General features: G+C 38.6%; 1 protein-coding gene across 1 annotated transcript in view; it reads right to left on the reverse strand.

Moving 5' to 3' along the window:
* The window catches only part of LOC124879372, a 79336-nt gene extending 53168 nt beyond the window's left edge, over positions 1-26168 (reverse strand). The window contains exons 1-4 of the mRNA XM_047383900.1: positions 26067-26168; positions 25729-25884; positions 25507-25602; positions 24958-25116 (exon numbers count right to left, since the gene is read on the reverse strand). Coding sequence (XP_047239856.1) covers positions 24958-25116; positions 25507-25602; positions 25729-25884; positions 26067-26168 — 513 coding nt within the window. The remainder of the gene's footprint in view (positions 1-24957; positions 25117-25506; positions 25603-25728; positions 25885-26066) is intronic.
* Positions 26169-26738: the final 570 nt, after the last annotated feature.

The raw sequence follows: 26738 nt of genomic DNA on the forward strand, positions 1-26738 counted from the left end.
TTTCAAAGTGACTCCTTTCATACACTGGCTCTGACAAATTGGGGGTAAGAATCTCATTGATTCCAATCTCACCAAGCAACAAAGGATTCCCTCTGTCTCCCCCATCCATGTCACAGCTCTTGATCGCAAATCACTTACTCATCAATTACTTATCAGACAGAACGTATTGTGATAATAATCATCCTGAAAGACCTACCCCTTTTTATCTTTCCTGCTCTGGGATTATTTCAATTGTTATGGACACAGAGACGGTAACGAAAAGGAAAAAAAAAGCAAGAAAGAGAGAGAGGTGGGGCAAAAGGGATAGAAGGAGAAAAGAATGGAGGAAAGAAAGAAGGATAGAGATTGCAAGATAACACCCTAGAAGATTGCATTTACACCTGCAGAAGTGTGTAAAGTACAGCATTGTTACAAAAACGTGCACAGTACTAATGAATGCAAGATGTATTTAGTGGTAACTGCAGCTCAATTTAGAACGCTTGTATCTGTTAACACCTGAATCTAAACACCTGTGGGTATAAGTGTGAGCGTGCTTGTGTATACAGGTTTTTGCCATAAAAATATGCAATAGCGAGTGTGAGGAGCCACAGACCTGCCCCACTGGACCCGAGACAGACACGGAGGAGATCCGAGCCGCAAACATTCAAAGGCCCCCCAGAGCACAGGAACCCCAGGAGAATCACCGCCGGGACTACTGCAGGGAGGAGTCCCAGGGTAACCACCTGACAGCCACAGTGAAGAAGCCCCAGGGAGCTGCAGCGACGAGCCCACAGGCCCCGCGAGCACCCGTCTACCCTGGAGCAGATCCAGCCATGGACCCAAAGACCCGAGACCCCAGGACACATCACTCCCCAAGCAGAGGCCCGACAGAGCCCAGGGGCCCAGGCCTCAGCAAGCAGTCACCGGGAGTGAGCCAGCACACACCAAAGCACCCAGCCCCAGACAGAGAACCACAAGTACACCAGCGGGCAGAGAAACCAGCCTCCAGCAGGGAGTGTGGCAGAGAGGAAATAGGCCCTACATTTGACGGAGGCATATCACATAGTTATGCTGCTATGGGCTTAGACTGCTGGAGGACAGACAGGGGTTGGACAATGAAACAGAAATACCTGTCATTTTAGTGTGGGAGGTTTCATGGCTAAATTGGACCAGCCTGGTGGCCAGTCTTCATTGATTGCACATTGCACCAGTAAGAGCAGAGTGTAAAGGTTCAATTAGCAGGGTAAGAGCACAGTTTTGCTCAAAATATTGAAATGCACACAACATTATGGGTGACATACCAGAGTTCCAAAAAGGACAAATTGTTGGTGCACATCTTGCTGGCGCATCTGTGACCAAGACAGCAAGTCTTTGTGATGTATCAAGAGCCACGGTATCCAGGGTAATGTCAGCATACCACCAAGAAGGACGAACCACATCCAACAGGATTAACTGTGGACGCAAGAGGTAGCTGTCTGAAAGGGATGTTCGGGTGCTAACCCGGATTGTTTTCAAAAAACATAAATTAAATGTGCACCTCAACTCTCCTGTTTCCACCAGAACTGTCCGTCAGGAGCTCCACAGGGTCAATATACATGGCCGGGCTGCTATAGCCAAGCCTTTGGTCACTCATGCCAATGCCAAACGTCGGTTTCGATGGTTCTCTGATGAGTCCACCTTTACTGTTTTCCCCACATCTGGGAGAGTTATGGTGTGGAGAAGCCCCAAAGAAGCGTATCACCCAGACTGTTGCATGCCCAGAGTGAAGCATGGGGGTGGATCAGTGATAGTTTGGGCTGCCATATCATGGCATTCCCTTGGCCCAATACTTGTACTAGATGGGCGAGTCACTGCCAAGGACTACCGAACCATTCTTGAGGACCATGATGTTGGACCACTTGTTTGCTGAATATTGGACCATTTGCACGTTGCTGGAGGCCACTAGGCCTCCTGGCGTTTTCGGCCATTTTGTATCCAGGACAGTCCGTGCCTACAGATCCCGTCGGCCGCCGCGGCTGATAAGACAGGGGCGTTGCAGCCCTGAGGCCACCGTCAACTATATAACAGAGGATGAGACGACCCACCATTTGCCTTCAGCTGGAGACCGTGACACGGTTACCAACATCTGAAGTATCACCTGGAGAAGAGGCCCGAGTGGATTTCATTTATTCTCTCTCGTTAGCCAACGAATAATTCATAACTGAGGTTTCTGGAATAAGAAGGCCAGAAATTTCACTTTGCCGATCGAAGACGTGAGTTTAACATGTAACTAAAAAAACCACGGAGTTTCAAGGAGCCACCTTGTTTTGTCCTAGCCGACTGTGATGGTCAGATCATATTTTCCCTTTCGCCAAGGAGGCCAGAGGACGAAGATTGACCACTTTTCCTGAAGTTAACTGTGGACGCACATTAACTTCCAACTTCCACCCCATTCTCTCTCAACCCCGCTCAGAAGGAAGACGGCGACAAGTAAAACCCATCCTTTATTTTTGTTTCTTTCTGAGAAAGTCTGGGCAGGGTACAGGAGGTTTTAGTGCGATGAGATTCGCTATTTAATCTAATGTGTTCTGAATGATATGTGCATGTAACCTTTTTATTGAAACGTTGATGTGCCATGTTGGATGCCTGGAAGCCACTGCGCTACCTAGCTTTGTGTGTGTTTTGCGGGGTTGTTGAACACCTGAGAGCAAGCGCAGGTGCTCTGTGAGACTGGACTGTTATAATAACCTCATGTTGAAATTCACCATTTTCTTTGTCTTGAACCTTACTGCTTACTAGCTTGCTGCCAAAAGTTTTATAACTCTTTGTGTGCTCAGCTGCGCAGAGTTGGGGGAGGTTTTATGACTGAGTGTAACTGAGTTACAGTTGGAGCTGCGCCCCCAACCTCCACTCACCACCACATCCCTTTGTCATATTATAATTTTTGCCATAACTGCTGGTTTGATCCCATACACTGCTGTTTTGCTTTATTTTGTTTAGTTAGATTTTTTACCCCTTTTATGTAGAACTTTGCATGTTTGAGTAGGTGAAGATTTCTAAATCGGAAGAGCGAGTGTATCAGGGCTGTGATTTAATAAATATTCACATAGATAAAGAGAAGTCGTTTGTGTTTATTTTGTGCAAGAGTAATTCGTCAGTCAAGATAAGGTTGAAGTTCCACACGTTTCGGCAGAAATGGTCGATTAAACAGTGACATCTCTGGTAATAGTTATTAATTATTACTGAGTATTTAACGGTTGTAATTATCAAAGGCGTTGAGCCACAATTACAACACCAGAAGACATCTCTGGTCTCGATTTATAAATGAGGATTTTGGTTAAGAAATTAATTTTTTGAAATTATGATTTTTTATTATAATTATTGATAAAGATTAATCAATCAATAATCATAATTCCAACAATGTGCATCCAATGGTTCAAACATTGTATCCTGAAGGTGGTGCCGTGTATCAGGATGACAATGCACCAATACACACAGCAAGACTGGTGAAAGATTGGTTTGATGAACATGAAAGTGAAGTTGAACATCTCCCATGGCCTGCACAGTCACCAGATCTAAATATTATTGAGCCACTTTGGGGTGTTTTGGAGGAGCGAGTCAGGAAACGTTTTCCTCCACCAGTATCACGTAGTGACCTGGCCACTATCCTGCAAGAAGAATGGCTTAAAATCCCTCTGACCACTGTGCAGGACTTGTATATGTCATTCCCAAGACAAATTGATGCTGTATTGGCCGCAAAAGGAGGCCCTACACCATACTAATAAATTATTGTGGTCTAAAAACAGGTGTTTCAGTTTCATTGTCCAACACCCAGTAATGAGACTTTCACTCTCTCTGCTACATTCTCATACTTCTCTCCAATTTTGCATTATTTGCTGTTATTTCAACTTTTAACTCTATGTTCTCCCATTGTTTTTTTCTCTTACTAGAAGCCACTTCTGACCTGGCTCTGTGTTTAGCTGTGGCACCTTCCTCAATCAACGAGTTAACTCTAAACACCTGCAAAAAATTCCTGAGGCCTTTAAAACTCCCAGCCTGGTTCATCACTCAAAACCCCAATCATGGGTAAGACTGCCGACCTGACTGCTGTCCAGAAGGCCACTATTGACACCCTCAAGCAAGAGGGTAAGACACAGAAAGAAATTTCTGAACGAATAGGTTGTTCCCAGAGTGATGTATCAAGGCACCTTGGGGGACCTGCGGAAGCAGTGGACTGAGTCTGGAGTAGAAACATGCCGTGTCAGCTGCTGGTGTTGGTCCATTGTGTTTTATCAAGGGCAGGGTCAATGCAGCTAGCTATCAGGAGATTTTGGAGGACTTCATGCTTCCATCTGCTGAAAAGCTTTATGGAGATGAAGATTTAATTTTTCAGCACAACCTGGCACCTGCTCACAGTGCCAAAACCACTGGTAAACGGTTTACTGACCATGGTATCACTGTGCTCAATTGGCTTGCCAACTCTCCTGACCTGAACCCCATAGAGAATCTGTGGGATATTGTGAAGAGAGCGTTGAGAGACTCAAGACCCAACACTCTGGATGAGCTAAAGGCCGCTATCGAAGCATCCTGGGCCTCCATAAGACCTCAGCAGTGCCACAGGCTGATTGCCTCCATGCCACGCCGCATTGAAGCAGTCATTTCTGCAAAAGAATTCCCGACCAAGTATTGAGTGCATAACTGTACATGATTATTTGAAGGTTGACGTTTTTTGTATTAAAAACACTTTTCTTTTATTGGTCGGATGAAATATGCTAATTTTGTGAGATAGGAATTTTGGGTTTTCATGAGCTGTATGCCACAATCATCCGTATTAAGACAATAAAAGACCTGAAATATTTAAGTTAGTGTGCAATAAATCTAAAATATATGAATGTAAAATTTTCATTACATTATGGAAAATAATGAACTTTATCACAATATGCTAATATTTTGAGAAGGACCTGTATATAGATGATACACTTGGCTCTCTTTCTGTCGAAAAGGGATTTTGGGTCGGACCAAAGTGCAGACAAGAGCTTGGCAGCGGCATCTTAGTTTATTTCTCAAAGGGTCAAAAACGTAACAAAACACTGCAGGTACTATGACAAAACGTAGCATAAGTCTCCAAGCGAAGCATAAACAAAGCATAGTCATGGTAGGGAAAGTGGTAGTGACAAACACAAGGAAGCAGCGACGAACAGAGACACCAAACCAACTAATATACCGGGGAAAGACAAAGGCAGGTAATCAAGGGAACTGAGAACAGGTGCGACAAGGAGGCAGGGAAGCAGCAGGAACAGGTGAAACAAATACAAAGGCTGAGGAAGAGTGAAAGGACTAAATAAACAACAGAAAACACAAACTAAGCAAGAGAATAAATCAGAGGAGGAAATAAAGAACTAGAATAACTATAAACTAAAGTAAACAGAGAAACTAGAGGGGAACATAGAAACAATAACCTAAGAAATAAACAAAGAGTCCATAAGGAGAATCTAAGTTAGAAAACAAACAAACCAAATGAAAACAATAACTAAAGCAGGAATACAATACATACTAGGAAATGATAGAGGGAGGAAAAGGAACTAATAAACATGAAGCCCAAGCCAAAATGGAAACAACTAAACAAAAGTTAGTTCAAAGCCACAAGCAAAGTCCAAATTGTCACTCCGTGACACTTTCTGTCCTAGATGAAGCCACCAGAGGAGCTGTAACCATTAATGTTTCACTTTTCTTTCGCACAGAAAGTACTACTGGACCAGTTCTTCTGTGTTCTTTTCTTTGTCTCTGCTCTGTTCTCTCAAACCTCCAGTAGGCCGTGGCAGATGGCCACTCACACTGAGCCTGGTTCTGCTGGAGGTTTCTTCCTGTTACAAGAGAGTTTTTCCTCTCCACTGTCGCTTCATGCATGCTCAGTATGAGGGATTGCTGCAAAGTCAACACCAGTGACTGTCTCCTGTCGCTACATGCTCATCCGGGAGGAGTGACTGCTACAAGTCACTGACTCGAAGCTATCTGCTGGGTTTCCTTAGATAAAAAATTTTTTTTAACCAATTTGAATAAATAACTGAATCTGACTGCACTGTTCGATAGTTAGGATTAATTGTACCTGACTTAAAATCTGAATGATTCAACTGAAGTTACCCACCTTTCACACAATGCAACAGGAATCCACACTCGCCAATTATCTTTACCTCTGCCTTCCTCCCTCCCTGTTGGATGGAGTAAGGGGGAGCCAGGTTTAGCCTAAACCGGCTCAGTTATGGTTGAGGTGCAAACACACCCTCCATTTCTGCTACCTGTGCGACCCCTTCTCATTTCCAATGTTTATAATCAGTCTGACAGAGAGAGGTACCCCCAATCCTTGTGGTTTTTAGCATAACAATGGCCACTAGTGGGCTCTAGATGGACAAACTTTATCAGTTTTTTATTTGACTTAGTACCCCTACACATAGCCTGTTCTAAAATGGCCATACTCTAGGTCTAACACTCAGTAGTTAATTCTAACCTTCCTAATAACCTTGCACCATTCCAAATGCTTTGCGAAGTGCCTTGAAATGACGTGTTGGTGCTATATAAATAAAACTGAATTGAATTGAATTATTATCCAGCCATCTGGACAGAGCATAAAAATGTATCCTCCAATGAGCCAAATGGCTGAATCCTTGTTAGTTCCGTTGGTCCCCCTTTTTCTCCCCCTTAACTTAATTTTCTCTTTCAGAGCAGAATCTAAAAACACCAAACCTGAAGCCCTGTCTAGACAATTCAACATAGTTAAACCACCCCAGTTCATACCATTCTTCCTCCATCATGTGTTCTTGGCTCCTTTTCTTTTGAGCTTGATCTTGTTCTATAAGCTCCACAAGGAAACCCTTATCGTGATATCTGACCTCCCAATCATACTTACAAACCAGCCTCAGTATGAACCCAATGGGCGTATTCTAGCTTATTTTCTACTTTGGTGTCAGCCACACTATGGCTGTCATTGGATGTTCATTCTGTCATATTGAGTTTAATTTCCTGACCCACATGCCGAAATCACTCAATGAAATGGATTGAAAACATGTGGTTTATTTATGAAATAGAATTTGCAACTACCAACAGAAGATAATCCTGACTTTTGCTTTGGCAGCATCTAGAGGGAACATATGAGATGTTAGACAGTACGAGGTGAGCTAATTATATATCCTATATTGATTTGCGATAGCTTACTGATTCAGGCAGTGGATATGGCTTTGGAGGCAACGAAAGAAGGTTGGTATTTTCCAGGAGGAACAGATCTGAGCGGACAAGTAGGCCATGACTGTGGAATTGGTGTTCTGGTGGACTACCAAGTTGGAGAGGTTTCTGAGTCCGTTCTGTCACAAGAAGGTGATGACCCCTGTAAGGATTATGATTTCTGATTAATGAATATTTATCAAAAATTATAATTAAAAATCATACAGAAAAATAATTTTCTTAACCAAAAATCATTGCTTACGAATAGAAGTCAGAGATGTCCTCTGGTGTTGTGATTATGGGCTCAAAGCACTTAATAATTACAATTAGTTCATTATCATTAATAATTGATAATTATTAATCAAACCACGGTAAATGTTTAATCAGCCTCTGCACCAATTGGTGGGGGAACGTGGATCTTATTTTGACAGATAAATCACTCTTGCACGAAATAAACACAAACATTTCTATTTATAAATGTGAACATTGATTGAAACCATATATCCTTGATATAATTACTACTCTGGTCCAAAAACCTTCACCTAACTAACAAGCACTATTTTACACAAAGGGGATAAAAATAACGTACCTAACAATAATAATAATAAAATAAAATATATGTGGCACATTGAGTGTCTATGAAGATCAAACCAGCAGTTTTATGGACAAAATGTGCAATTTGGGTTAACTTGGAAAAAGAAGCCCTCCTGCTGCTGTCTTGATTTTCTGCGATCAGCTGGTAGATGGTGGGATGTGCCCTTAGCTACTAACAGCTTATTGCCCCAAATCTCAAACATAAAACTTTGAGGCGGGAACTCGTTGGAAAAACTCCAGTAATAAAACTGGAACAAAGGAATGGTTAGGCGAGGCCCAGACTCCAGCTGCTTTGAATGGGAAAACTTTTAAAAGTCCATCCTCTAACTCCTGGATGATTAGGGACCAGCCGAACAAAAACACACACACCTTGCGATCAAACAACACTTGCACAGCAAATCAAACAGTTCAGCATAAAACACTTCAACCAGTATGACATGCAGCAAGTCAATACCTTGGATTTACTACTGTCGATTCTAAATCACCTTGACTATGCCTCATCCTGCCCAGACCTCTAAATACACCTATCCAGGTTAATATAAAAAAAGAACGAAATTACTTTGACGTTGATTGCTTCTCTTCACCGGCTTGAGGATGGGTCTGAAGAAAAAATGGGGGGGACTAGACTGACCTGCATCCATGATCAACTCCAAAAACAGTAAACTTCTCATCCATCCAAAATGGGGGAAATATGAGGAACCGTTGCAGTTGACTGAAAAACAAAGAGGAAAACTCAACTCCTTGGAAACAAACCTCTGTGGGTTTTTACCTGCGCCGGAGTGTTGGCAGGGTCTTCGATCAGTATATGAGTGTTCTGACCTTCTTATATCAGATAGAATTCCAGCTTTCAAGTTCTTCCAGGAATGTCCGTGTGGAGGAAAAAAGTAACTTGCCTGCAAGTTTCTGTCGCTCCAGATATGCGCTTATTAAACTTTGGGTAAACGATAGATGTACATGAAGCTTAACTATACCACATAGACTGATAATCAGGCAAAGACTGGTTGTTCAGAAGCTCCCAATATCTCCAGAGAAGATGTTCAGATCATGACACACACGTTGGTCCATCATCTACTGGGAAGAAGGCTGATCAGACACCACCTCCTAGCATTTATAGCAGTCCCAGGGTTCTGCTGACATCACAGACCAAGGTTATATAAGGATGTCACGCACATACCACTGTCACTCTTGCTGCCAGCCTGGTCAGGTGCGCTGGAGTTTCTCACCACGGATGGATTTATTATCTTGCTGGCAAGTGAACTTTTTCACGTAAAATCTTTGAAGAAGATGCTAAACAAAGCTTTAAGATCTAGCTGTATCCGTTCCCAGAAAATCCTTTTCAAATTTTAATAAATAGTCATGATAAAATAAAAACACACAGACACCAGAATCATGACTTTATTTAAATAGTGAAACTATGTCCACAGAATGTACAAGTAACAGTGTTTTTTCCCATTGTTTTGGGTAAAGAATTCCATATTTATCTGTACTGACACAATAACAATTTACCTTTTAATTTATACTTATTGTTTTTTGGCAATATAGAAACTAAAAAGACTTCTACATATATGAGTAATATGAGAAGATATTTTTCTGTTTTATGAATAGACCAAATACTGCAAGATTTTTTCTCTTTCATTATCTATTTTCTGTGCCTGGCTTAATGCTGTTCAGAGTCGCAGAGGGTTCTAGTGCTTATTTCCAGCAGTTAACAGGCAATGGAGTACACACTTATAATGTCTTAACTCCATAAGAGATTCAGTGCAGACGGAGGACCAATACATATCCACATGCGTTTAAAGACTCTTTAAAGTCTTCATTTAACCTGAGGGAATATGCAAATTCCACACAGAAAAGCCACAGCCAGGATTTGAACCTAGGACTGTAAGGCAACATTTTATAAAAGTGAAGACATGTTCAGGGACCTTCCTTAATATATTTCAAGAATTTAACCTTGTCCAATCATCAGAAGGAGTAGAAAAAAATCTGGTATACTTACCAGTTTTATAACTAGAAGTTATTCACCTTTAAATCAAAATGTATACTTTTATTAATGCTTTAGAGACAGATTTTCCTAAAATAAATCTCTGTGAATACTTTGAAAATCCCAAACAAAGCAGACAAATCAATGTAACAATATCAACAAATTTAAAACCTTGCAAGAACTAATTGCACAGTTTGAAGATTGTATTACCCAAATCTAACTATTTAATCGCAACTAACTTAATTTGCCATTAAATATTCTGATGAAAAAAAGCTGAAACAAAGATTGCATTAGTAAATTGAGGAGGACTGTATTAAAATGCAAATGTACAGCTGTTAATATTTCTTCAAAAACCAATAATCCCCTACAGTCAGTCGAGTGTCAAAATGGTTAATGGAAAAATATCCCAGAGGCACACAAGGTCCTTTTCCATTCCACTTTTGATTAAAGCTGAAATTCTGTTCAGGGAAAAGTGTGGATTGGGTCAGGATCAGACAGCCAAAGATAGCCTAATGTGGGCAGTATACAAAAGTCATTGTTCTGATGCCCTGATTCACAGACATGCCTTCTCACGGGAAGAACTCTTATCATGAACAAGACGGTGCCTGGCTGCATATCAGATCTGCCTGTATTGCTTGGTGTTCATTGTACTGCTAAACCCTTGCTTGGAGAATCAATATGAAATGTTATTTGGTGCCCATAATGGGCAGGGGACTAATACCACACTGATTTCTCAATAAGAATATTCATGCTTAAATTCAACAAATAAAAAATGACCAAATAAGCATGGAACAATACATATTTGGGCAAATTTTCAAATTTAAGAAAGGAAATTACCATAGATGAATCTTTTAAAATCTGTATGAACCAATCTAAAGAAATGCATTTGGGAAATTATTGAAATTTATTTCTGAATATCTACAATCACATCTGCAAGAAAGGTTCAGATAAAAAAAAAGATCAAAGCTTCTGTCCTATCTAATCAGTAACTGTCCAATAATATACAATGTTTTTCTTTAGTCTGAATCAGGAGGGTCTTTAGAGAAATCATAAAGATTGGTCTTTCTTCACATGTCTTTGTAGCCTCAACCAAATGTGTTTAATTCTTAAACCTGTCGTAAAATTTACAAGATCTTGTATCTGAACATGAAAAATTCACTCACAAGGTGAGGAATTATGAAATACCGTCATACTGGTTATAATGATTACTATTACCATGTACTGATTAAACGTGATTTACAAGTATTGATTTACAATTAGTTGACATTTTGGGTTCTCTCATACCACTCATTCACTTTCTCAAACTTAAGCTCCATTTCTGCATCTATCACAGAGAAACTTTGAAAGACATCACAAAGGCAAAGTAAGTGTATTATGATTAAAAAAATTAATTGTTATTGTGTGTGTGTGTGTTTTTTTTTCTCTATGAAATAAACTTGTTTAGGGGCTGCACGGTGGTGCAGTTGGTAGCACTGTTGCCTTGCAGCAAGAAGGTCCTGGGTTCGATTCCCAGCCTGGAGTCTTTCTGCATGGAGTTTGCATGTTCTTCCTGTGCATGCGTGGGTTCTCACCGGGTACTCCAGCTTCCTCCCACAGTCCAAAGACATGCCTGTTAGGTTAATTGGTAACTCTAAATTGCCCTTAGGTGTATGAATGGGTGTGTGCATGGTTGTTTGTGTGTTGCCCTGCGATAGACTGGCGACCTGTCCAGGGTGTACCCTGCCTCTTGCCCATGGACTGCTGGAGATAGGCACCAGCTCCCCCGTGACCCACTATGGAATAAGTGGTAGAAAATGACTGACTGACTAAAAAAAAAAAATTTGTTTAGATTGAAGGCTATATTGTTGTGAGGTTACGGTAAACCAGTTAACACCTGAATTTATTTTATGGCTTTTTGTACACTTTATAATCAGAGGTGCCAATTAGTGTGGATGGCACTGTATATCTGTAAATCAAAAGGTTTTTACCAGGGTCACTCTGCTGTAAGGAGCTAACTGTTTCCAAACTGTAATCAGTAATCATCGCATCATAGCATTGAGACAGTGATCTGAGATTTTTAACCAAAGATTTAGAGGATGATTCACACACCATTCTTGCTGAAACATCAAGAATAATGAATTTTGAATTTGTGCTTTTCATTACCTGTGAGCCATTATCATCAAACTTACCAGAAAAAAGGAATGACATATTTCACTGTATGAGTAATGAATCCATATAACATTTGAGTTTCGCTTACTGATATGAGTGACAAAATATCATGAATTTCTTCACTATATTGTAATTTTTTTTAGATGTACTTCCTCCAACGTCTACACAGTATGTAACATATGCTGGCAGAGACAATGATCTGACTCCAACCTATATGCAACTCTGGGCATTTACATGTGTTTAACAGCAGTTCTTACTGTTTTCACAAAGGAATCCTATTATTTCCGCTAAAAAGTAAATTTGAGTAAGTAAAACAATATTTAAGCGCAAATTAAACGATCTTTACCCTAGCATAGAATCTTGTAGGACCCCACACATGATCTTTAACAAATCTTAATTGTTGTATTTTAGTTCCATATATTGCAGTCTTTTATCAAGGTATTTTCTGAACCACGTTTGCTTTGTCTCAGGTTTTTCCAGTTTCTCAATAAGGTTTTGTGACCTATGATGCCAAACGCTTTTTAGCATTCCTATTGTATTCTCTTTATTCTGAGTACCACAGACAAGTTTTCACTAATTTATGTTTTTCTATTAAGCTATCAAACCTGCACCAAAATGTATCCCAAAAATTGCATTAGACAATTGCCTCATAATTAGAAAATACATGTCTATCCCTATATTTTTTTTTGATAGATCACACTAAGCATAGTCTTTTTATTTAGATTTTTGATTATTTTATGATTTTGTCATCTATTATGTTCCACACATTGTTCTGTTCTTCGTGTATTGTTTTAGACTCTTATTTACGTGTTTGCCTTTAGCTTTAGATGCAGTAGATACTGTTTTATCCTGCATACATACATGTGTGATATTTTGTGTGTTTATTAGTTATTTAGCTCAGCTCCACAGTTCTTTTGTTTTCCCAGCTGCAGTACATTCTGTTCGATTAGACTGACTTGGTTTCCATGTCAATGATCACCTCGCCGGCAGTTATAAGCCAGTTCGTTTTTTTCACTCCTTGTCAGATCCATTATCTGCCATGATACTTTGCCTGCCCTCCTCTGCCTTAGCTGATTACAGTTGCCAAGCTATATGTTATTTGTGGCAGCTGCCCTTAAGTCAATTTCTGTGCCTTTTCCTAAGTTTCTTTGTTAAATTTCTATATGAGACTTCCGCTCTCATGTCTGCACTTGGGTCCAAGGGCACCACAAAACAAATAACTTTTTCTGTTTTCATTTAACCTGGGAAAGTACCTGTTTGTTTTCATATCTTATTAGGGTAAAGGGCTTTACTGTGTAACTAGTAAAGCATTTCACTAATGCTAATATCAGTGTCAGTAAAATCTATGGATTTCCTCCACTTAAATTTAAAAACATTTAAGATCAATAGGAGGTCTGGAGAGTTTGACTTTCCAGGAAGTCTAGGCTGACCTAGAAATGAAATGGACTGAACTAAACTGGACTAAACCGAACTGACATAGAATTTTATTTTACTGCTGCTTGTATGCTTTTCTTTATATAATGCCCTAAGATAACATCTGATGTGGCAAGAAAAATGATACATAGATAAACCAATTTTAATTAAACAATTTCAAAGGTTTTAATTGTTTTCATATTGTTTTCTATTATACATAGATTCAGCTCACAAGAAGAAAAATAGAAATACCATATATTGTCTCACTTTGGGGAAATTCAGTTGTGTTAGCATGTAAAAGGCAAATGGAATACAGGTACTCACGAACATACAAAACTATAAAAATCAAAATGTAAGACTGTACAGTAAAGGAAAAACATTACAACATAAGAAAAAGAAATACTGTACCGTACAAAACTGGCACACTCAGATTAATGAACTTTGCTGCTTAGTAGGGTGTTCTGAAAATTTACACAAAGGACATTTGTAATTATGCAGGGGAAAACAACAGCAACATACTATTTACAAATATGGAAAAACTGTGCAAGTAACACCAGGAATGTAAACACTTATTGGGCTTGTTGGGAGCAGTGATTTTTGTAATGTCTATAAAGGAGGAAGGATTTGTGAAAACGCTCCAATGTGACCCTAGGGTACAGCAGTTTGTCACTGAAGGAGCTCTCCAGTTCTGCAACAGCTTAATTCATGGGATAAATAGCTTGTACTTGTATAGTGCTTAATCAAGACCTCTGAGACCCAAAGCACTTCACACTACATTCAGTTGCCCATCAATTCATACACCCATTCACAAACTGACAGTGGTAAGCTACAGAACTGCCCTGGGGCACAATGATAGAAGTGAGGCTGTCACACACCAATGCCACCGAACCCTCTGACCACCATCAGTAGGCAAGGTGGGGTGAAGTGACTTGCCCAAGGACACAATGTCTGAGACTAACATAGCAGGGGCTTGAGCTGCTAACCCACCGGTTACAAGACGAACCCCTGCCACCATCGCCATGGTCTCTCTGCAGTTCAGACTCTTATAAGTACCAGGGTGTTCAGATAATCACCCAGGTCAGAGATAATACGACACCCTTTTATCAAACTTTTGACAGATGAACTTGTGAACTTAAGGGGGGTCATGGGGGCGGGGAGGTCATGGGGTCAACGGAGTGTGACCGAGGGGCGTAACCGTGCATGCTGATTGGATGTCGTCATTAGGGGCGATACCTTAAATGAACCAATTATAATACAGGGGTGTGTTTAAGGGTGTTATGGGGAAGGCCTTAAATGAACCAATTAAAAATAGAGGGGTGTGTTTAAGGGTGTTAATACATCAAAAAAATACATGCGGCCTTTAAACTTTAAAGGTATACTCAACTTATTGCTGGCCTGACACAGGAAATCCTAATAAAATTAACTGTGTAACCTGACAGAATTGTAAGTTCATTTTGCTTTACTGCAGGACTTATTTGCTGAATATATGAGCCAGTTTGAATCAGTTCAAAATAGAAAGACCTAAAAGTAAATAAAGTAAATAAGAGATTGTGCTTTCGTACCGCAATAGAATGAGCAAACCTTCCACTTCTGCAGACTGACTGACTGACTGACTATCTATACCAACCACTTGTTAATAGCTGGGGAAAAAGCAGGAGAAAGAAGTAAGACAGATATGAAATTAACGGAAATTTTAAAAACCCTCAGTATACTGTTTCCAAGTTATAAACTTTAACAGAAACTTTACAAACCTTCAGTATGCTGTTTCCAAGTTATAAATAGACTCTAATGAAGATGTGTTTGTTTGGAATCATGAGAGACTCCATTTTGGGAAAGGAATGATAATTTTAGTTACCTTTAACTTTCCTAAAACATTTTTTTTTTCAACTTAGAGCAAAAGTTATCAAGGGTAGAGACTATATGTACATCCTTCAATCAAACGAGGTGTGAAAAGTTTGACAGGTGGGAGGGACTTCCGGTGGCGGGACATCCTAGGGCGGGACTTCCTGTGGCGGAACTTCCAGTGGCGTAACCGGATAGCGTCATTAACCGGATGTTGTCCTCACAAGGAAGCATATCTTTCTAATTGTATGTTTTTAGATGTTTTTACATAAAAAAAAAACATGTAGTTTTTCCACTTGAAAGGTCACTCAGGTTTATGCAGGCACATCACACAAAATTCTGATAAAAAGAGAGAACCTGACCGAATTGTAAATTCATTTTATTTTAACGCAGGGATTATTTAGATGGATGTTTATACATCTAAAAAACAAGAAAGACACAAAGTAGATACAGAACCTTTCTTCCTCTGCTCAAATGTTTGAATAATCTAATCTGCACCAGCAACTTGTAGAGATGATCTAAAAACAGAGAAACAACTGAACTGAAAAAATATTTTAAAAATAAGCCAAACATGGAATTATCTAAAATGTTATGAGTGCTCAGTATGCTGTTTCCAAATTAGAAATGGATTATACAACTAAATGACTTTGTTTGGAATCATGAGAGACTCCATTTGGTAAAATGGATGATAATTTTAGTTATCTTAAGCTTTTCTTTTTTTCATCTTTTTTCATCTCAATAATTATTGAGGATTTAGAGAAGACACATTTCTCCTCATCCCACGTGGGAGCCAGAGGTTGTATCCTGTAGGTGTGCTCTATGTTAAACGTCACAAGAAACTGAAAAAAAAAAAAAATAAAAGTTATAAAGTCTTCAGACATGTCACTGTTTATTGAATTAAGGCACAAATCCGCAGCTGTTTCTTGTGTATTGTCTCAGACAAAGTCTTCACACCGACTATAGTCAAAGTAATTAAGACGACCGTGCTCCTTCCTGGCCCAAAGTGTCGAGCATTGTCTCAGTCAATACACTTCCACTGTTTATTGAATAGGTGATCAGACATCCGCAGCTGTTTCTAGTGTATTGTCTCAGACAAAGTCTTCACACCGACTATAGTCAAAGTAATTAAGAGGACTGTGGTCCTTCCTGGCCCAAAGTCTCGAGCATTGCCTCTGACAATTCACATCCCCTGTTTATTGAATTAACGTGTCTGCGGCTTCGCTGAGGGGTGTGACCAAGGGGTGTAACCATGCACACTGATTGGTTGTCGTCATTAGGGGGCAAATCTAGAATCAACAAATTAAAAAAACAAAGGGGCGTGCTTCAGTGTTTGTTTTAAATACTAGATGAAAACGTTGCAATTTACCTGCAACATTCGCTGGAAAAGAACACTCGTTGAACAATGGTTAGAGTTAAGAGAGTTTGTCATCAAACCGGGGAGAAAAGCAAGGTGTGCCGAGATGATGAGCAACCATCTACTTCATCTATTTCCTCATCTGAGATACCTATCGGAATTCCTATCGTAACATACTCTGCAGATGATGATCCAACTTCACCAACAACAATGGATGAAAAACAGGCCTCAGGTCAGCTAAGACGTACGTCTCTTCTGTGTGAAACCCCACACTGTAAAACCCAATAAGTTAATTGAACTAAAAACCTTTGGTGAAACTGATTACATCAAATATTTAAAGTAACTAAGACTCAAAAATAAATGTTAAATGAACACACCATATATAGTAGGTCTGGATAAATATTTTTAAGTTACACTGATAAATGTTTTCATGTTAAATATACAATTTTGATTTGATATTCTTTACTTATTATTTTGAGTTTCAAGTACATATATGAATCAAGCATCAAATACTTGCATTTTCTAACTACTTTTAGGAAATAATATTTAGTTTTCAAATGTTAACCATTTTAAGTTTATGGGACTCCATTTTGAAAAATCATCTGTGTTTTAATTTGGATTCAAGAAGAAAAATATGCTATAAAAAAGCAATTACACATTGTAAAAACATAAGACAGACAATATAAATGTAAGTTACAAATTTATTGAGTAACTTTAGAAGACAGCTTGTCTAACAAAATGTCTTAACATTTACATTGTTCCATACAATGAAAAACACTAGTGCTGTTAGGTATTATTTAGTCAACTCAGAGGTAAGAACGATACAGTCAGAGTTACTTGTGACAAGGGTAGCCCACTTTGCAGTGAAACTACAAAGTTTTGACACCCTATCTCTTTATTTATATGCACAGTTCAACAGACAGTTCAGACAGGGTGTGTGTGTGTGAGACGGAAAGGAGGCTGGTTCACACAGAGATAACAATGATCTCACACACACAGGGAGGAAGGCATAGTGCAGGTGCCTTCCAACCCAAGGTTTTTACATGAGTGATAACAAGTTTTTGCACCCATCCAACAGTCCCTCCTTTTATCACAAGTAAAAACATTTAATATAAAAACGAGTAAGAAAAATACTTTGTATGAGCGAAAACCCACGGACGGTAAACAGATTATATTTTGTGGGAAATACTCATACGGCCCCGCCGCCCTCGGCGACCATTAAAAGTTAAATGTTGATTAATACTTGAAATCATAAAAATAAAAGAATGATACTTGAAATCATAAAAATAAAAGAATGATACTTGAAATCATAAAAATAAAAGAATTAAAAAATCTGCCCTGTTTATGTCATCATTGTACTTTTTCTCATTTCACTTAAGCAACAACTTCTTCCGATTTTCTGCTGTAAGGTTATTTTATGAAATACAATGTATGAGTACACTCAGGCTTTTGATGTGATTTATTTACAACTTACAACATGTCATCATAATCGTCCCCTTCATTTTCGTGTATTTCTACCTGGTTCAGTGTTGCATATGCCACCATGAACAATACCAGAAATTCTGTAGGAATGGATGTGCGTCATGTTCTTCCGTCAGTGTTCTGAGATGGGTCCCGTCTGATGTCCATCTCTTCTGGTTCGGTATCACCTCCTGTGGATCCTGCTTTAGATAGAGAAAGAGTCCTGCTACCAGAATTAAGCTCAGGCTTATCAGTCCTGTCCACATGTTACAGAGAGCCATTTTATAATTGGGCGCAGATCAGCTGTTTTCTTCACCGGTTTGAGACGCTGGGCCATCTTTGAACCCGGACTTCCTCTGCTACCCCGTCGGTTGGTTTGGCTCCTGTAACGGCAAAACTGGCTTACAGTGGCTTTTATGGATCCAGGAAGGCCTCTCTGCTATTTTCAGAACTGTGGGCGTTGTCAGGAGTATTTGAAACGGCCCTTTCCACCAAGGAGTGCTCCAATCCTTCCGGTGGAGTGTCTTAATCAGGACCAGGTCTCCAGGCCTCATTCTGTGGGATAGGAGCAGAGATTATCGGCAGACCACTGGACATTTGTTCTTCTTTTGTCTGCAACATTTTATTCATCCACTCAGCTAATGAAGGTTCCTGTTGTGCTTTCTCTATTTCATTCATGTCAGAGGGCAGAGAAAACGGTCTGCCATGTACTATTTCTTTGAGAATACAAATTCACATCAGCAACTTGGTGTCACGTGATCTCAGACTCAGAATATAGTGGGTGGAGCCATACAATGATGTACAGTAGGTGGCAAATGGAGTAAGACCAGTTTGATTTTGAGTTATTCTCATCCATAATTAACCAGGGATAGGCATTCGGGCCATGGCCTCCCTGTTTCTTCCATTGTTTTCCTTAATCTTTAACTGAAACCCTAATGCATTAGAACTTAGTTCTATTAATTTATTTACAAAATGAGTTCCATTATCTGACCTTATAATCTGTGGGATACCATATGTGGGGAAGAAATGTGTCACTAGGTTCATCTATAACAACTAGGCAATATTTCTTCCCCCGTGTTTGCAACAAATTATGCATGATCTGCAAAAATGATTTGCATAGTCAGAAATATTTATAGTGTAGCATTAATGCTTTACCAGATGTGACATATTCCCCCCTTGACACGTGGATCTTCCCAATGTGTCACTGTAGCCGCTGTGTTGTATAACTTTTTTGGGAGGATTGGTTTATCTTCTATCTGATAGATGTCATCTTTTTTCTGTGCTCCTCTCTTTAGCCAGGCCTTTATTTCTGTCTTGGGTGCTGACTGTTGGGCGTCTTTCAGCACGTCTGTGTCTATAAATAGCAGATCTGACATTTTCTCTTTAATAGGTTGAAATGAGTTAGTTCTGTCCCTGATGATGTTTTAAAACCTCTATTTTGCCAAATCTTAGCATGGTGATGTACTGATCCGAAAACGTATTGGCTGTCTGTGTATATAGTAAGTATTTGTCCCTCATGTAATTCACATGCTCTTACTACAGCATATAATTCTGCTGTTTGGGCTGAGCATGTATTGGGTAGAGATTTAGCTTCTATTATCCTATCGATGGTTGTTATTGCATAACCAACTCTATTCTTTCCATATTCATCTTTAGATGCTGAGCCATCTACAAACACAACACATGAATCTGGTATAAGGGTTTGAGAAATGTCTTGTCTGGGTTTGGTGTCTTCTTCAACTTTTGCTTTATAAGAATGTGGTTTTCCATCTTCTGCAGTAGGTATTAGAGTACTTGGATTTAAAGGGCACATCTTTTTAGAGTTATGTTTGGCTGTGATAATAATAGTGATGTCAGTGTGATATGTCTTGCATGTAGCGTCAGGTGCTTCTCTTAATATTCCTGACTTCAACATATCTTGTATTACTGGCTTAGTACCTTCTTCAGCTTCTGGCTTTAAGGGGTATTGACGGACTAATGGCCTTTTTTCAGATATTAGTTTAACCTTGTATGGTGGGAACCCCTTTATAAGTCCTACATCAGTTGATGATTGGGACCATAGTTCAGGTGGGACAGCAGCTAGGGCAGGATGCATGTTGCTCTCTTTGCTCTCAGCTAAACCCTGTATTTGTCCCTCTGCCTCATCTAAATGTATCCTTGGATGGACTTTGACTGTCCACGCCAGAATGAGCTTCCAGATTCCTGTATTAGGATCCACTTTCGACAGTGTCAGTGCTGTTCCTGCAGAGGTTTAAAGCCTCTGTTTTTCCAAATTCTTATTATTCTTTTTTATTATATTTTATAAAGTAAGTCCTTATTACATTTAAAAATGAGATCAATATTTTTGGTAGTTGCTATTATTATAAATAATGCTTGGTTTAGTTCTTATTAAAAATAAAAAATAAAAACTCACTCACTGATGAACACAAAAAAATGAAGGGCATATTATATCTTATAATCTTAGTTTATCTTACCCAGTTTTATAGATACAACATACAGTTTCAGTCAGCTTTGTATTTAGTTCAAGTAACTAAAGTTTGTTTCAATTAACTCACGTTTTCTCTATTTCAGTCCAGTCCAGTAATTCTGTTAAGGTTCATTTCATCTTATGTTAAGTTTGAGTCTAATTCAATCATTTTGAACCTGACTGGAAAAAGTCTAAACATCTGTTAAAATCTTTTTGTTTTACCATAGAGAACTGACCTAATATTATTATGGTAATGTTGAGGACTCTAATTTTTACATAACATGAAACAGACATTTATTTCACAAAAACAGAAAGTCAAACACAGACATTTGGCCACATGAAAGTTTAAATAACCTGTTTGTAAAAGAATTAGGAAAAATTCAAGACGGGTCTATGAACTTTCTTATGGTTATCAGTATTTTCAGTAGAGGTAGAACCTTTGCCATCTTTAAATGATTTTTTGAAAAAGATTCTGGAAACCTTATTAAGATATAAATTTGGCAAAGATCATCAGAACATCAGACCTTTATTAGCGCTTTTAATGTCCCTCAAAGATGCATTACAATGAAATCAGTCATTCCCATTCACACACATTCACACACTACTTACTTACTTCTCTGTCAGAGTAATTTTATTTGCAAAAATTTGAACATAATTTGACTTCTATTATTCTTAAAATACACATTGTTTCCTCATAACCCCTTTTGTTTCCACAAGGTCTGTTTTGAACGCTTCAATTCTTTTATTTATTCACCAAGAATCAATAAGGTGTTCTTAGTGGGTCCACCGTAAAGGTGTTATCTGTTGGGTGTCATGTTATTGTCAGGTCAGTGAGGTTCATAAGTCAGTCAGAACCTTGGTCATTTGGTCTGTGCTCATAATGTTTCATAGATCCAGCCTATGATTAGTCAGCGAAACTTCCACCTATAGGAGAAAAATTGATTGTTAATGAATGAGCTGCATTTCCTAGGAACACTGTCTTCCTCCTGGATGAGCATCACCTGTTGAAAAACTTTCATCATTGTTTGTTTCACATATTCAATCAGATCTTTATATTATACCAGTAGGTGAAGTTGTTAGTATCTCATGTAGACTGACATATACTGTTGCATTTGGAGAAGATCTCAGATTAAATAAACTTAGTTAGAGCGTCAATCCAGGTTCATTTTGTGTCTGCAGACTTTAGCCAATTTTTCTTTTCTTTCTTTTTTTTTTATACATAAAGAGCAAGATTCAAAACATTTTCAAAAGGCAGATTGTGGCAGAATGTAGACAAAACTGCTTATTGATTGACAAAATAACATTCAAGCACACAATCACCATATTAAAAGGCTCTACTTCTAGAGAATCACTACACTTGTGGGGTCCGGTTTTGGCCCGCGGACCTTGAGTTTGACACATGCAGGGTAGAGTTACAATTTTTTCAGACCTTTCAGCAGAGACAGGCTTCTGCTGTTTGCAGAAGTTTTATCTTTGTTTTCAGGCAGCTGCATCTCTTTATCAAGGTCCTTTCACAGAGCTGAAATTTAACTTCTCTCAAAGAGGAAAAATCAAGAATGCAAACAATCTGAGCCAAATATGGAATTATTTCCCTGTAAAATGAATCTTTTGCATTTTATCATGATATTGTTGGTAGTATAACACCATAGAATGATTTTTAAAGCACCTGTTTCTCACTAATGCTTGCCTACAAAATCTTTTACTCTCAGATTACTTCTTTAACAACATTCTGTTCTCTCTTCTCTAGTCATTGTTCACTGGGTTGTCCAGTTGGACAGTTTCCATGTTGTCCACATTGTCACCTCCTCTTTTAACTTCTTTTACCACGTCCTCTAAAACCACCTCTTAGTCTTTATAATTTGGGGCTACCTTGGTATTCTAAACTGGGATGGGTGGCAGTCCGCCCCCCTTTATTTGTTTTCAGTTAAGCTGAAAGTTTTTTCCTGTGCTTTTCTTAAGGCCTCAGTATTATGGCTATGTCAGTTAAAAGCTGCTCTTATTGTTGTTCTTTTAATTAAACTTTTTGTTTTAATCTGTTTATCAACTGTGTGCACTCAGGGACTGAAAAGTCCCCTTTGAAATTATAATCTGGCAAGGTTTTTTATTGTCTCTTGAATCTTTTGAATGCATAATCTCCAGTTTAAGATCCCCGTGTAGTTTTAGGATTTCAGTGATAATTAAGTTACCTGAAAATCCGTATTTTTATGCCATCGTGCACATATTTCTGTTAAATCAGAGCTTTTTCTCTGTTCTTCCCCCATTGTTCTTTGTTATTTTTCTCTTTTTAGTTTTCATTATTGCTAATTTTAGATCCCCTTGTAATTTTAAGACATCCTTTGTATCTAATTTGCCCAAAAACCCATGTTTTTTATTTTTATTCCATCTATGACAGATCATACCTGCTCCTTTTACATAGTTCTCCATAAACTTTACCTCCCCTTCTAAGTCAATTAGTTTACTTTGTTTCTTCCCCATTATGTTTTATGTTAGTTTAATTATAGTATAAATGTCCCAGATAAAAGGTCACTGGCATGAGACTTTAAGGAGAGGACATTAACACGGCCTTCTACTGCGACTAATTCGCAGCGGTGTTAATTTTCTGGAATGAAATCCGACCTGAATCTCCAAAGTCACCAGTACGTAGTTTTAATCTGGGCAAAAGAAAACACAGGACTAGCAGAATCCTGCTATGATTCTATTAAAATGCTTAGTCCTCCATACACACACAACACAGTCACACAGTTAGTTTCAGGTACCTTGTAATTTTTCTAAGTTAACTTGGTGTTATTTTATGAGCTCAATTTACTCCGTTCTTTTTACTTGTATAGCGCTTATTCTATTCCCTCGCAGGGGAATAACCCTTAGTCGTTTTATTTGGCCCCCTTCTTGGCGGGGCCCTACCTTAATTTGTCACTATTCCTTTCACGGTGGAATAAAACCATCCCAATGCAGCGTCCTTACCGGCGACGCACTACCAACGACTTTTAAGTACTTTTCTTCTTTTATTTATATAGCGCTTACTCTATTCCCTCTCAGGAGAATAATCCTCAGTCGTTTTCTTTAATCCCCTTCACGGCGGAATTGTACCAAATTTGTCACTATTCCTTTCACGGTGGAATAAAACCATCCGAATGCAGCGTCCTTACCGGCGACGCACTACCAACGACTGTTAAGTACTTTTCCTATGAACTGTATTTTAAAACTGTCTCACCTCGGAGTTGACTTCTTGGTGACTCTTTGGACCCTGTGAGAGTCACCCCGCGCAGAGGAAGGCAATAACCCACTGGCCAGGTGTGAATTCACACACACCGGGACTTTCAGCCACTCCGGCTAATGGAGGCTGTGCAGCGGTGCTTCGCTCGACGTCAGGCTTCCCCCACGGATCCCAGAGTCACTGTTAAAGCAAAGAGAAATAAGGTTATTGAATTAATCCGGCTTCGAAGGACCAATAAATGTTAGGTATTATTTAGTCAACTCAGAGGTAAGAACGATACAGTCAGAGTTACTTGTGACAAGGGTAGCCCACTTTGCAGTGAAACTACAAAGTTTTGACACCCTATCTCTTTATTTATATGCACAGTTCAACAGACAGTTCAGACAGGGTGTGTGTGTGTGAGACGGAAAGGAGGCTGGTTCACACAGAGATAACAATGATCTCACACACACAGGGAGGAAGGCATAGTGCAGGTGCCTTCCAACCCAAGGTTTTTACATGAGTGATAACAAGTTTTTGCACCCATCCAACAAGTGCAATGGGGGAAAGGGCTGAAATCCTCGCTCAGAATTGACAAATACTGATGAGCAACAGTAATAAATGTCAAATGAAATTCCCTTCCATTTAAAAAAAAAAAAAGAAAAATCTGGCAAGCCCAAAGAAATCCATCTGATGTTAGAAGAAAACATTTTATGAAACATTCACTAAGCAAAAGATTACAATGTTAGCAATAAAGAATTTTCACAATATTTTTAACAGTATTTAACAGTATCAATAGATTTTTATTAAAAAAGAAAAAAAAATACTTAAAATCCTGCATCATCAGATGGGAAAACTGAATTAAATTACAGTGACGCTAATACACTGAAATAGTATAGGGAACCTTTTTAATATCTAGAGTGCAACCATGCTGTCACCAACAGTGCAATAAAATTTTACACAGAAAACTACTTATTTAGAAACTTTAGAAATACATAAAACCATTATATAAAACTTCTTAGTGCCTTATGTCAGTTAGGTAATGAAATAAAACGTAGAAAAAAAACGTAAAAGTTTCTCTATTCCAACTTTTTTTTTTTGTTTTTTACTTATCCAGACTGAAAAATGGTCAGCTGAAATACTTGCTCTAACTGGCACTTCAGGGCTGTGTAGGAACCCTTAATATTATTCTGCTGCCAACAGATCATTTTTAAGACTCAGCACTTTGGGCCTCAACTTCCCATCAAGACTTTCTGAATGAAGTCAAATGTGTTGGCCAAACATTTTTGGTAGTTTAGATGCAGGGTATAAGTCAGTGCAAATAATACTACAAATGCATCAGCCAGGGTGGTGAAATCAATGATAATGTTACCCTCAATCAAAACTGCGATTTTCTCAGGACAAAAGAATGTTGCATCGGTGGAACTGGCTCTGATTAGGAGGAGTCCAAGTGGCACTTCTGTAATATCTGGTTCATCGGAGTGCGTCATCTACAGAAAACAACGTTATTACATGTTAGAACAATCCTATTCTTCTTAGTCTGATCTTTACAAATTACATTTCTAGCTTACTTTTAGCTCAGAAATGAATCGTTTCAACTACAAACAAGCCAAAACATAACAAATATTTAGCAAAGTCATACATTTTCATAGCAATAACTAAAGAAATCAATGGAAAGTCTAATTTTAAGCAAAGTAAACTATACAGTAAATCTATGGTTGGGCTAGAAAATAATTGCCGTTTCCATGACGCTACATGAACAATGTTGTAGACAGACCCAAAGGATGGAGATACTTTCTCTCAAACTTTCAAAGTGTTATGTTCTGGGATATATGAACAAGGTTAATACAATGATATTTACTACTTTGTCCAAAACTTACATCCCAGGTTTTGATGAAGGTGGAGGTGTCTTCGTGCAAATAGGAAGGAAGGCCGTGAAGCACAAGAGCACGTAGAACATGGATATTAACTTGTTCCTGCATCATGAGAATTTTTTTTTCCATTCATTAGTTTACCTAGTCAAGAATGGTATACAAAAAAAAAAAAAAAGGTACAACTTCATAAAGCCCAAAACAAAAAAACAAAAAGAAAAAAACACTAACCTGGAGATCATAGGTTCTGAAGAGCTGAGACAGAACATCAGACACTTTCCCCGTGCGAGCAGCTTTCTTTCTAAATAAGCTCTGGAGCCTGGGGGCATGTTGGTCTAACACAGCAAAGAAGTGGTTCTTTAGGTTGAGGTTTGTAATCCTGTGGAACTGCACAGATCTGAACACTAAGAATAAATTTACAAGTTTCAATTAGTCTATAAATCTTTGCAAAATACAGACAAATCATTACACTACCAAAACACAATTTGTATTAATTCAGACAGACCACTTAACATAAACCAATACAATATACATTTTGTCATAAACATTATTTCAGGAAACGTTCTTACCTGGGACTCCATTTTCAGAGCAGGCCAGCGATCCAGGATCTCTGCTACTGGTAGGTCATTGCTGATGATCTCTTTGAATCGCAGGGCAAAGGTAGTATGCATCAGCTTTGTAATCAGGGTGTGATTATTTTCATTACCAAAATGGAATCTTGGTTCATCAGCAACGAGTTTCAGCTTCAGCCTGAAAACAGAGAAAGAAGTACCGGTAGTTATGCGTTATTTTGCAGCACTTGGAAGCATCAATGACATTTTTGGCCAAAACAATTATCACTCAAACACCACTTTTTAAACTTTGCGAGTAGCATCAAATAGATACACTAAATGGACAAAAAGTCACAAATTAAAAAACTAAAACAGGGATAAAGAAAACTAATGTACACTGAAATTCAGAATAAAAGAGGAAAAAAACTATTTGATAAATGTATTTATGGATTCACTCTTAACACAGTTAACCTATAATAGACTGGGCAAAATGAACAGTTTGACAGTTTAGGATATCAATTATGGAATTAATACATTTAATGTGTTGTTCTGTGCATACAATTATGCTGCCCAAGTTTTCATATGTATAATTTCAGAGAAGGAACATGGGTTTCAAAGACAATATCCATAAAAAGCAGTGCATGATTTGACTAAACACTGAATCCACAAGGCAGGTTAAAATCTGCAAGT

This window comes from Girardinichthys multiradiatus, chromosome 13, assembly GCF_021462225.1.
Source record: "Girardinichthys multiradiatus isolate DD_20200921_A chromosome 13, DD_fGirMul_XY1, whole genome shotgun sequence".
Taxonomy (NCBI): Eukaryota; Metazoa; Chordata; class Actinopteri; order Cyprinodontiformes; family Goodeidae; genus Girardinichthys; species Girardinichthys multiradiatus.